Genomic DNA, 12,617 nt, shown 5'->3' with positions numbered 1-12,617 from the left:
GCCTCTCTGGCTGGGCATCTTTGCCTGGGGTGTTTAGATTGGCCACAAAAATAACACTTAGACCCATGGGGTACAGCCGCAACAATAGGATTAAGTGGAGGCTCCATTGGTGTTATAGATGCCTCCATACTCGGAACACACGAGGCTGAGAGAGATGCATGGGCTGATGCATACACTTCTAAATTCTTCTGGGCTACATCTAACGATCGAGCAGTAGCGACGACCGTTTTTAAAACTAACGAGTCGTTCTCGAGGAGTCTCTGTCTAATATAATTAGATCGGAGGCCAGATATGAAAGAATCGCGGATGGCTTCTTCCTGATACACTATGGCAGAGACAGCCTTGTAGTTGCAATCCTTAGCCAAAGCCTTAAGGCCCTGCAGGAAATCGTCCCGAGATTCCTCGGGTAATTGCCTGCGAGTAGACAAAAGGTACCTGGCGTATACTTCGTTAACCGACTTAAGGTACTGGGCCTTAAGGGCTGCGAGGGCCTCTTCATATGTAGTAATATCTTCAATTATCGAGTAAGTTTGATGACTTACCAAGTTGGTTAGAAGACCCAACTTGTTAACCGTCGAATCGACCGATGCGATGAAGTGTTCAAAACATCGAAGCCAATGCGTAAATTTCTTCGACGCATCTGCCGAATGGGGATCAATATCCAGACGCTGTGGTTTCAAAAATCGATCCATCTTCCAAAAGTTGTTACTTAATAAAATTGATGTGTCAAATAACTGCCTGAATCCATGAGGTTAAAGCTTAAAACTAAAGGCTTTTATTAAGTAAGAACATGGCATCAAGTTAACACAGTCATCACCGACCCAGCCCTTGGCAGAACATTCCAGAAGAGGGGCAGGCTAGGGAGGAGCATTAGTGGTTACACCAGTGGAACATTCCAGACATTAACAAGTACAACAACAATACAAATGCCAGAACACAGAGTTATTTCATCACAATGTCTCACCTCTGTACGTGTTTCTGAAATGTCAGCTCCATCAGTCTCTTCGGAGTGTTGTCCCCGATTGGTTGGAGATTTGAAAGGTGATGGGAAAAGGGGAACGAGACGGGGCGTGGCTAACGATCAGGAGTAATAACAATTAGTAATTTATATTCTTAGCTCCACTGGCACTAAAGGTTGACATGTTACAAGTTTTATTTTAGTCTGACAAAGATACCAGTAAACGAAGTACTGCAATGAGATCATTGTAATTGTGTGTGTGTTTTTTTTAATGTGTGTGACATTTGATGAGAGGTTTAGTGGGTGATTGTTCAGAACCATTTATCATCCTGGAAATAAGGTGAATTAGAAGATCTGTGTAGGCACATAGCCAGCTCAAATATTTATTGAGGCAAACAGGACTGCTCTATCCACAACTAAGATGCTGACCACCACCTATGTAATTTATTATTACACTGCACCATCACATGCATATTTTAACACAATTATTTTTATGGTTCTTATCCTATTGTTATGTTTAATAAGAACTTGCATTCAACCTTTCTCGACTAGCCTTCAGTCCTCCCAGGGCAAATAGAGGCGGCTGGGAAGATTGCCTCAATGGTGGCTCCCTTCCTTATAAGCGAATAGAGCAGTTTCACATTACAAGGGAGTCTGGGATAGGGTCACCTCTTTAATTGAACTCTGAATTGCACTGTGAGAGCAGCAGACACTCACAAAAGCAGGCTGGGGAAGAGAGGGATGACAGTCAGATTGAGTTGGGGTGAAAGCAGGAGACAAACAGAGAAGCACGTTAGGCTGAAAAAGCGGTCTTTTTTGTGTTTTCCCCACCTTATAGTGTGGGGGTGGGTCAAAATTCAATAAAATACAGGAATCTTGGTGGAGAAGTGAACATTGCTTCAGGATCTGAAATGTGCCTGTTGAGCTAATATCACCCCTTTAAAAAAGCTTGAAGATTTAAGATGGGGTTTCAATGTATGGTTAAGTGCAATGGATGACGTGCACTTATCCCCCCCACCTTACATCAATCATCTGATTAGAATCAAGTCATCTCTCATAGGCTGCAAGCACCACAGCGGGCGTCAACATGGAGGAGCAAGATGGACCCCTGAATCGAGTAGGGAATATTCCGAAGTCTGGTTTTATTTGCTGGAGGCCGGCGGCTTGGCTCCGCTCCTCCTCCCCACCTCTTCCCCCAACCTTTGCGCCAGCAGCTGACTCCGTTGCTAAGGTCCGGGATGTTGCGGCGTCCTTGGCAACCGCCTGATCCCGTGATCCAGAGCACATCTGCACTGAGCAGACAGATGCACGCTGCAGAGCGCAGGCACAAGCATCAGCCCCGGCTATTAGATGCAACGGGGAATGTTTTTTTTAAAGATGCAGCAACGCTCCCGTTTACTTCTACGCGTGAGCTCACGGGGTTATAATAAGCCCGTTAACTCGGAAGTGGTTCGCTATGAGGCATCGACGCCCCCCTTTTATGTTTGTAATGTAATAATGATATATTATTTTTAAATTCTAAATAAACACCTGCGATAGGTACAGTTCACTTCGGGCGCCCTATAGTCCGGACCTGGCGCCGTTTTAAATGATGGATCTCGGTTAATTGCAAGAATGATGTCAGTAATATGTGTGGGTCATTGAGAGAGTTTCATGATGAGATGCTTTTTAATAGCTAGCTTTATGATGTTGCGTATGTCATAATGCGTCGTAAGAAAGTTTTATGATAACCATATTATGTCATCATTACTATAATTAGATATGGTCAAGATTTGTTGCACTATCCTTTAGTTGGGTTGGCCAGATATTGCATAGCGTTTAGTAGTTTGAAGTTGATAGTATTCTTTTCTCTCTTTTTTTAATTCAAGGCTTAGTTGCCTTAGTTTGTCTTGGATCTGCAGAAACAGCCATTTATCACAGTCCCAAGCTAATAGTATACCATTTATTTTATAGGAACTGTAGCCACCATGTATGGCAGATGTTGTACAGCAGATCTGGAAACAAGGTGCAGTAGTGTCAACCTGCCATGGAGACCAAGCACATATTACAAGGTTGCAGGTGTCAACACCACCCTTGCACCTTATACTAGGAATTTATGTGGGAGGCAGTACCCTGTGATGACATCGTATCCACCAATGACCTCGTGCTCAACAGTGAGTGCGGGTCCCATCATCAACTGCCCCGTGCCTTCGTACCCCGTGATGCATTCATGCCCAGCAATCACTCCACGGCCACCAATAAACTGCCCCGTGGTGAATCCTTGCTCTGTGATAGATCCATGCCCTTCGATGGATCCGTGCTCCCTGGCAACTTCGAATCGTATAGCCCTTTTCAACAGATACACCCCAGGTGAATGGGTGGAGGCAGCCCACAACAACTACAAGCAATCAGACTGTTCCAGGCACAATGCTGAGAAGCTCAGGGAGGACACCTTGAGACTTATCCAGGACAAGGCTCAGCTGACCAGGAAAATACAGAGTGACACCAGCAACAACATTGGAGAGAGGGTGGAGGACATCAGCTTCTGGAAATCCGAGCTCGATCATGAGCTTGACCAAATGATCATGGAAACTCATGCTCTCAGTCAAATTAAGAGAAGAGTGGAGAAAGCACTGGAAGAGACAGAGGCACACCTACAGGTCAGAGAGAGAACCAGATCAGCTGTAGATTGTTTCTTGATAAGTGTGCAACAATGACATCACATCCTTCAGTAATAATATTATTACATACCGATAGCATGCAGCACACTGATATCCACTTTTGTCAAAACTGAACCCAAGACGAGATTTTCAAAATAAAATAGTTTTAATTTTGTAGGCAGTTTTAAGCCTGGTTTTTCACCAGCATATATTAAATTTTTAAAAAGTATATAGTTTGGGATGATTACCCAAGGTCTAATTTCCAGCTTCAGATGTTGATTTGAGCTGTTTGAGTTTGTTTTCCAATTGATGATGCAATCTGAACCCTATTGAATTATCACCTACTCACGGTTTCCCAGCTGTTCATTATTCTGTAGGTAACATGATTATTTTACTTATCGAATAATTAACTAAAATAATAATATGAACAAGCAGAGGGTTTTTTGCTACGCACATTTTTACAAGCCTTTGGTGGGGAAGAATAGGTTTCACCTTTTTTCACGTACATATTTACAAAGTTATGTATGTTCATAAATGTCGGTTACTTACTTTAAGCATAGACTTCATTATTGTTTGAATGAAGGATCATGACCTATCAAACTTAAAGGGACAGCAAATAGAATAATACCACAGGGATATCCAATGCACACTGTCCCTTTTAAGTTTCTCTTGCATAGGAAATGCATGACTTTTCCCTCCTTGGTCTCTAAAAAGGACGTTATTCAGCTGTCAAAGTTAATTTGATTATTTGATCAGAGTGAACACTGTACAGAAAATGAATAGCAATTTTTTTAAAGAGATAAACTAAAAAATCTGGGGCATGAAGTGGGGCAAGTGGAGCATATTTTAGTGGGAGAGCATTTGGGGAAACAGTGATCACAACATCATTAGGTTTAGAGCAGTTATGGAAAGGAGCAAGGAACAATCAAAAGTGAAGGTACTCCACTGGAAGAGAGCTAATTTCAGTGAATTTGAGAAGAGATCTAGCCCAGGTAGATTGGAAATGAGGATTGGCAGGTAAAATAATAAATGGGCAATGGGAGGCCTTCAAGGAGGAAATTATTTGGGTTCAGACTAAACACATTCCTACGAGGGGGAAAAGAAGGGCAACTAAAGCTAGAACGCCTTGGATGACGAAAGAAATTGAGATTAAAATGAAGCAATAAAAGGAGGCTTAAGAGGGGGAAAATAGAATATGAGAGTAAGCTTGCAGGGAACATAAAAACTGACTGTAAAATCTTCTATAGATATGTGAAGAGAAAAAGATTGGTGAAGTCAAGCATGGGTCCCTTGCAGTCAGAATCAGGGGAATTTATAATGGGGAACAAAGAAATGGAAGACCAATTAAATACATACTTTGGTTCTGTCTTCCAGAGATGTCCGGGAACATAGGGTCTAATGAGAGGGAGGAATTGAATGAAATCATTATTTGTAGGGAAATGGTGTTAGGGAAATTGACGGCATTGAAGGCCTGATAATCTACATCCTAGGGTACTTAAGGAAGTGGCCCTAGAAATAGTAGATGCATTGCTGGTCATCTTCCAAAATTCTATAGACTCTGGAATAGTTCCCATGGATTGGAGGGTAGCTAATGTAACCCCACTATTTTAAAAAAGGTGGTAGAGAGAAAACGGGGAATTATAGACTGGTAAGCCTGACATCAGTAGTGGGGAAAATACTAGAGTCCATTATAAAAGATGTAATAGCAGAGCACTTGGAAAACAGTGACCGGATCGGACAAAGTCAGCATGGATTTACAAAAGGTAAATCATGCTTGACTAATCCACTGGAATTTTTTGAGGATGTAACTGGTAGAATAGATAAGGGAGAACCAGTGGTTGTGGTGTATTTGGACTTTCAGAAGGCTTTCAATATGGTCCCGCATAAGAGATTGGCATGCAAAGTTAAAGCACGTGGGATTTGGGGGTAAGGTACTGTCTTGGATAGAGAACTGGTTGGCAGACAGGAAGTAAAGTGTTGGAATAAATGGGTCTTCTTCCGAGTGGCAGGCAGTGACTAGTGGGGTATTGCAGGGATCGGTGCTAGGAGCCCAGCTATTCACAATATATATTAATGATCTAGACGAGGGAACTAGATGTAATATCTCCAAGTTTGCAGATGAGACAAAGCTGGGTGAGCGTGTGTGCCGTGAGGAGGATGCAGAGAAACTCCAGTATGATTTGGGTAGATGCATGGCAGATGCAGTATAATGTGGATAAATGCAAGGTTATCCACTTTGGTGGCAAAAACAGGAAGGCAGATTATTATCTGAACGGCAATAGATTGGGAAAAGGGGAAGTGCAACGAGACCTGGATGTCCTTGTGCACCAGTCGCTTGAAGGTAAGATTGCAGGTGCAGCAGGCGATTAAGAAGGCAAATGGTATGTTGGCCTTCATAGCGAGAGGATTAGAGTACAGGAGCAAGGATGTCTTGCTGCAGTTGTACAGGGCCTTGGTGAGACCGCACCTTGAGTATTGTGTGCAGTTTTGGTCACCTTGTCTGAGGAAGGATGTTCTTGCCATGGCGGGAGTGCAGCGAAGATTCACCAGACTGATGCCTGGGATGGCAGGAATGACATATTAAGAGAGATTGGGTCGATTAGGCTTATATTCGCTAGAGTTTAGAAGAATGAGCGGGGATCTCATTGAAACTTATAAAATTCTAACAGGACTAGACAGGCTAGATGCATGAAGGATGTTCCCGATGGTGGGGGAGTCCAGAACCAGGGGTCACAGTCTAAGGATAAGGGGTAAGCCATTTAGGACTGAGATGAGGAGGAATTTCTTCACCCAGAGAGTGGTGAACCTGTGGAATTCTCTACCACAGAAGGCAGTTGAGGCCAATTCATTAAATATATTCAAGAAGGAGTTAGATATATTTCTTAAGGCTAAACGGATCAAGGGATATGGGGAGAAAGCAGGGACAGGGTACTGAATTTGATGATCAGCCATGATCTCATTAAATGGCGGAACAGGCTCAAGGGGCTGAATGGCCTACTCCTGCTCCTATCTTCTATGTTTCTATGTTATGACAAATGCCCGGATCATCATACAGTAGAGAATCAAACGGAATTCAGAAAGTTCAGAGACTGAAAAAGGAAATAAGAGGGACAAAGACAATGCGCTCGATTTTCATTGTGCCGTGGCGTCGGGATTGGAGGCGTGCAGGGGGTTAAAATCCCGAAATCGCGGGTCCCGACCTCAACCCGCCTCCATGCCAGTTTCAAAGGAGACGGGTACCCGCCCCGCACTGGGACCCGCCTACTCGAGGCGGGAAGGGATTAGTGCCAATTAATTGCCTGTTAACAGGTAGTTAACAGGCAGTTTTTTAGCCTATTCCCTATTTTTAAGCTTGAACTGTGGGATTCCCGACGGCTCCAAACCACGCCAAGTTGGAGGAGTCGGGCCGTCGGGTTGAAGGGCTTGGAGGGGTCGAGATGTCGGTGTTCAGGTGAGTGATGTGTGCATGAGTGCAAAGGTAAGTGTGTTTGGTGTGTCTAAAGTGATTAAAGAAGTGTAAATTACCTTTTCTTACCTTTTCAGCCTTCCTTTAGGTTCGGGGAGTCCCTCATCTCACCGGCACAGAAAGCAGAATGGCTGCGAACTGTCAAAAGTGACAGCCTGCAGCTTTCTGTGCAGGAGAGATTTCTAACTGAGTCTGTGGAGAAGGACTCAGGTTAGAAGTAAGGCTGTCAGTGTTTGATAGCTTCAAACAGCTGTGAAACGCTGATCTTTCATCTGTCAAAACGTCTGTGATGTTACCTGTTGCTGGGTGGCCCTTAATTGGCCTGCTGAGCCCGCTGGGCGGGCTCAATAAGGTCAATCAAGTTAAAATCGCATGGATTGGCTGCATCTCGATGGAGGCAGGACTACAACCCCGAAAGTTGTAGTCCCGCCTCCAACCCGACTCCTGAATGAAGATCCAGCCCAATGTATGAGAAAAAATTAGTGGGTAAAATATTTTATAAACATCTAAGGAGTAAAAGGATAGTTAAAGGAAAGGTGGGGCTGATGAGGGACCAAAAAGGAAATCATCTTGTGGAGCCAGAGGACATGGCTGAGGTACTAAATGAGTACTTTTATCTCTCTTTGCAGAAGAGGATACTGCCAATGTCACAGTAAAGGAGGAGGGGATAGAGAAATTGGATAGGATGAAAAGAGGAGGTACTTAAATGGCTGGCAGCGCTCAAAGTAGAAAAGTCACCCAGTCCAGACGGGATGCATCCGAGGTTGCTAAATGAAGTAAAGATGGAAATAACGGAGGTTTTGGCCACAATCTTTCAATCCTCATTGGATATGGGAAAGGTGCCAGAGGACTGGAGGGTTACAAATGTTATACCTCTGTTCTAAAAAGGGAAGAGGAATAAACCCGGTAACGACAGGTTAGTCAGCCTAATTTCGGTGGTGGGGAAACTCCTAGAGACCATAATCTGGGATAAAATTAATTCAAATGGTTAATAAATGACAGCCAACATGGATTTGTTAAAGGTAAATCATATCTGACAAATGTGATTGAGTTCTTCGATGAAATAACGGCGAGGGTTGATCTTGTGTAAATGGACTTTTAAAAGGCGTTTGATAAAGTGTCACAGAATAGATTTGTTAGCAAAATTGAAGCCCATGGGGTAAAAGAGGTCGTGGCAGCGTGAATACGACATTGGCTAAGAGAGAGAAAGCAGAGAGTAGTGGTGAATGGTGGGGGTGGAGTTGGAGATCGGTGGGGGAGTCACAAATTGCGGGGGTGGGGGTCAGCTGATCACAGGGTGTTTAAAGAGGTTTGCTTGTTGGGCCTGGAGGAAACACTCCTGCGCTTCCTGCCCCACAGCCAGTGCTGTAAATGCACTTACCTCATGGATGCGGCCTTCCGCTCCTCCTTTGACCTGCAGGAAAACACGGCCACATGGGTTAAAAATAAAAATCTTGTTAAAATGGAGATACGTAGCCTCCTTAAAAGTTTTTACTGACTGACCCACCTCCTGAGAGCAGATTGGTTGCCGACCCACCTCCTTTAAAACCGGAAGTGGGTGGGATGGAAGCGGGTTGGTGTTGGGTTTAAGATTTTTTAAATTTTTACTTCCCACCTGCCCACCGATGACTCGCCTTCAGCTCAGATATTTAAAGGAGCCTTGCACACGTCACAGTTGGAGCTTGTTGTAGGAGGCTCGGAGGTGGTTGCGAGAGGTCCTATGCTTATCCATCTAAGACTTTGACTGTGAGGGTGCAAGGAATGATGCAGTCTTGGCGCCAGAAGGCTGCACCTGTAGGAATGTCTAGTTCCTATCCAAAAGACTGAGGGCCACTCAGGCGATCAAATAAACGAGGTTTAATGAAAAGTAACAGAGTTTAACAGTTAACTACAGGAGAACATCGAATATAGGTCTAGTCAGTTCGGCAGCTCCACGAGGACTGCTAGGGCGGTCCCGTGGCTGACGTCATGACATCATCACGTTTTTCCCGCCGGTGGTGGATCACGTGATGAACGGCATGACGCCATCGCGTTTACCCGCGCTATTAAAGTGATCGCGCTCTGTACAAGTAAACAGTGAAAACAAAGATACAGACTCAGGCTGTAGCCAACATATTATTAAAGGGAATTATATGCAATTGATTGGAGACCCTTAGTGGCTCCGCCACACGCCCAGGTTTTTGGACTCCTCGCTGGAAGTCCTGCTCCAGGGAGTCAGAGCACCGAGGGAGGTCCTATTCCATGGTAACGGCAGAAAGAGACCAGCCAGTGATACGACGAGGGCATGGCTGGAGATCGCCCAAGAAGTCAGCAGCAGGGGGGTAGTGAGCCGCTCCTGGATACAGTGTCGGAAGAGATTTAATGATCTCATCAGGTCAGGAAAGGTGAGTGTTGTGTATGTACCTTTTAAGAGAATAACTGGTCTCAGACTGCAGTACCGGCAGTGACCACCCCTGCATAAAAGGCACTAGTGAGCCTCTGTTGTTTTCAGTTTCACTATTGACTTCCACCAGTAAAGACTTGTTTTGTTCAACTCCTGCTGTCCGTGTCTCAATCATTCATGGACATAATACTGGCGATGAGCAGATACGAACCTACCTACAGTCTGCACCACCTCCTGGGATCCATTCCTACAGCGAAGTGAGCAGAGGTCGAGGCCAGAAAGAAAAGAAAGTAAGAGGCAGTAGAAATGGGCGTCGACCATGGGCATCCACCCCTATGTTAGCGGAGTTGAAGATTGCTGGAGAAGTTGTCGGAAGCGGGGCCTGGTTCCTGTCGACGGTGCTTCAGCTAATCGGGCTGGTGGCAGGTAGTGCACTGATTCTTCCTGGGCTGCGGCGGTCACGAACTCGAGCGGGTGGTTTGCAACGGGGCCGAGCAGCGTTGTCGGGAAGAAGAGAGAGAGAGGGTGGAGCACACAGGGCGCGGCCGGTGCTACGAAGCCGGGCTGCGTATAGACCCGAGAAGAGGGAGGCAAGAGTCCCACAGGGTTGTTCCACAACAGGAAAATAATAAAAAAAGAAATATTAAACGCGCAAGAAACCGCGAGGAGCTGCAGGTTGCAACGGGAACCGCGGAAAGCAGCACTAGCATCAACGGGGAAGAAGGCAAAGCGCGGGAGGCGCCATTTTGTTAAATCGGGGAAGAAGGCAAAGCGCGGGAGGCGCCATTTTAGATTTGCAAGATGCCGAAGACTGGCTGTATCACTGCTTTTGATAATACATTAGAGGACTGGACCACGTATGTGGAAAGAGTCGAGGTATATTTCGAGGCAAACGAAATAGCTGAGGAGAAAAAGGCATCGATATTGCTAAACTTAATGGGCGCTAGAACGTACGGCCTATTGCGGGACCTGATTACTCCAGCCAAACCGAAGGCGAAGAGTTTTAACGAAATTGTTGCTGTCCTACAGGAACACCTAAACCCTGCACCGCTGTTGATAGCAGAAAGATTTAAATTCCACAGGAGAACTCGGCATAAAGATGAGAGCAATGCTGAGTACCTTACGGAACTGCGCAAGCTATCAAAGCACTGCCAGTTCGGAGCAGGACTGGCAGATACCCTACGGGACAAATTTGTCTGTGGACTCCTGAGTGAAGGAACACAGAAGAAGTTACTATCAGAGAAAGAGCTGACGCTAGATAAGGCTTTCAGCGTGGCAGTATCGTATGAAGCAGCAGCCAGGGGAGCTGCAGAAATTCAACAAAAGCCACAGGAATACGGCACCCACGAAATGACACGGGGATTTGCAAAATGTTATCGCTGCGGCAGAACTAACCATGACCAGAAGGACTGCTGGTCCAAAGACAAAATATGCAGACAATGTGGAAAAATGGGACACATTGCACGAGTTTGCAGGTCTGGGAAGAAGACCAGCGACAACAAAAAGGCTACTAAGGGACCGTACAAGAAAGTACAAAAGATGACGGACAGTAGTTCCGAAGACCAGATGAGCGATAGTGAATCCGGGAACAGGAGACTAAGCTGTCTCAAACTTCACAATGTAATCGCAAAAGAGGATCACTGAACCATTTGGGTCCCAAGTTAAAATGGAATTGGATACAGGATCAGCGCTAACCATCATGAATCGACGAGACTACGAGCGGCTATTCTCACACATACCCTTGAGAGAGACATCCATCGTCTTGACGACGTATACGGGGCAAAAAGTATACCCCAGAGGAAAAATAAGGGTGCCTGTCGAATACAACGGCAAGAAAATACGGAAATTGTATCTCTACATACTGCCAAATGGTGGACCACTGTTATTGGGATGTGAATGGATCAGAAAGATAAATTTAGATTGGCACTCCATTCATGCAATGACAGTGGACGGTAAAAAAGATGAAGACGTCGCTCCTGGACGATTGTCAACAATCTTAGCTAACGCCAAAGAGGTATTTCAACAAGAACTGGGCCGCTTAAAGGCGTAACCACCTCGATAAAAATAGAAGAGAATGCAGTTCCCAAGTATTTCAAAGCAAGACCGGTACCATATGCAATTCGCCCAGCCGTCGAGGCAGAGCTGGAGAATCTGGAGAAGGCAGGCGTGTTGTCTAAGGTCGACTGGAGCGAGTGGGCGACACCCATCGTTCCTGTCATGAAGAAAACGTTAAGCAATAAGTCCGGGGAGCCAAGGAAGATTCGCATCTGTGGGGATTTCAAGGTGACGGTGAACCCAGTCTTTCACATAGTACAATATCCTCTTCCAAGGATAGAAGACATCTTCACCTCACTGTCTGGAGGGAAGCGTTTTACAAAAATTGACCTAGCACAAGCATATTTGCAGATGGAGGTTGAAGAGTCCTCGAGGAAGTATCTCACGATAAACACTCACAAAGGTCTTTACCAGTATCATCGATTGGTATTTGGAGTAGCATCGGCTCCGGCGATATGGCAAAGAGCAATGGAACAAGTCCTGCAAGGGATTCCGGGGACTCAGTGTTACTTGGACGACATCCTTGTGACAGGTGAAGATGACAGTGAACACCTTAACAACCTAGAACAGGTGCTCACTAGACTACGGGAACATGGGCTGCGAGCCAACCGCCCCAAGTGCGAATTTTTTAAGAAACAGATATCGTATTGTGGCCACGTGATTGATGAAGAGGGGTTACATAAGTCCCCTGACAAAATTGAAGCGGTTGTTAAGGCCCCAGTGCCTGAAAATGTGTCGCAACTGAGGTCATTCCTCGGATTGGTGAATTACTACCATAAGTTTTTGCCGAATTTGTCGACAATTCTGCACCCACTGAACGCCCTGCTACGAACGGGGGTAGCATGGAAATGGAGCGATGATTGTAAGCGGGCCTTTCAGAAGAGTAAGGACTTAATCACTTCAAGGGAAGTATTGGCTCACTACAACCCAGCACTGCCGATCAGACTGGCGTGTGATGCGTCTCCCTACGGCATTGGGGCGGTACTGTTACATAAATTCCTTGATGGTTTAGAGAGGCCGATAGCTTTTGCGCCACGCTCGTTAACGTCTGCCGAGCGTAACTACGCCCAGATTGACAGAGAGGCCCTCGGCCTAGTGTGGGGGGTGAAGAAGTTC

The 12,617-nt window shown here is 45.5% G+C and overlaps 1 protein-coding gene across 3 annotated transcripts in view; it reads left to right on the top strand.

The window, feature by feature from the left end:
* Positions 1-1,958: 1,958 nt before the first annotated feature.
* The window catches only part of LOC147110556 (tektin-3-like), an 83,100-nt gene continuing 72,441 nt past the window's right edge, over positions 1,959-12,617 (top strand). Inside the window, exons 1-2 of one of the 3 annotated variants that reach the window (XM_086000627.1) lie at positions 1,959-2,075; positions 2,912-3,597. In XM_086000627.1, the coding sequence (XP_085856753.1) occupies positions 2,926-3,597 (672 nt within the window). In that variant the 5' untranslated portion in view covers positions 1,959-2,075; positions 2,912-2,925. Of the gene's footprint in view, positions 2,076-2,231; positions 2,450-2,476; positions 2,578-2,911; positions 3,598-12,617 lie in introns of those variants that run through there. The other 2 variants (XM_086000628.1, XM_086000629.1) reach the window with 2 other exon arrangements.

Source organism: Somniosus microcephalus, chromosome 11, assembly GCF_052327205.1.
Source record: "Somniosus microcephalus isolate GS21.2 chromosome 11, FLI_Smic_1.0, whole genome shotgun sequence".
Taxonomy (NCBI): Eukaryota; Metazoa; Chordata; class Chondrichthyes; order Squaliformes; family Somniosidae; genus Somniosus; species Somniosus microcephalus.
Note: the sequence above shows the minus strand (reverse complement) of the source record. Positions and strands in the feature narration are given on the sequence as shown.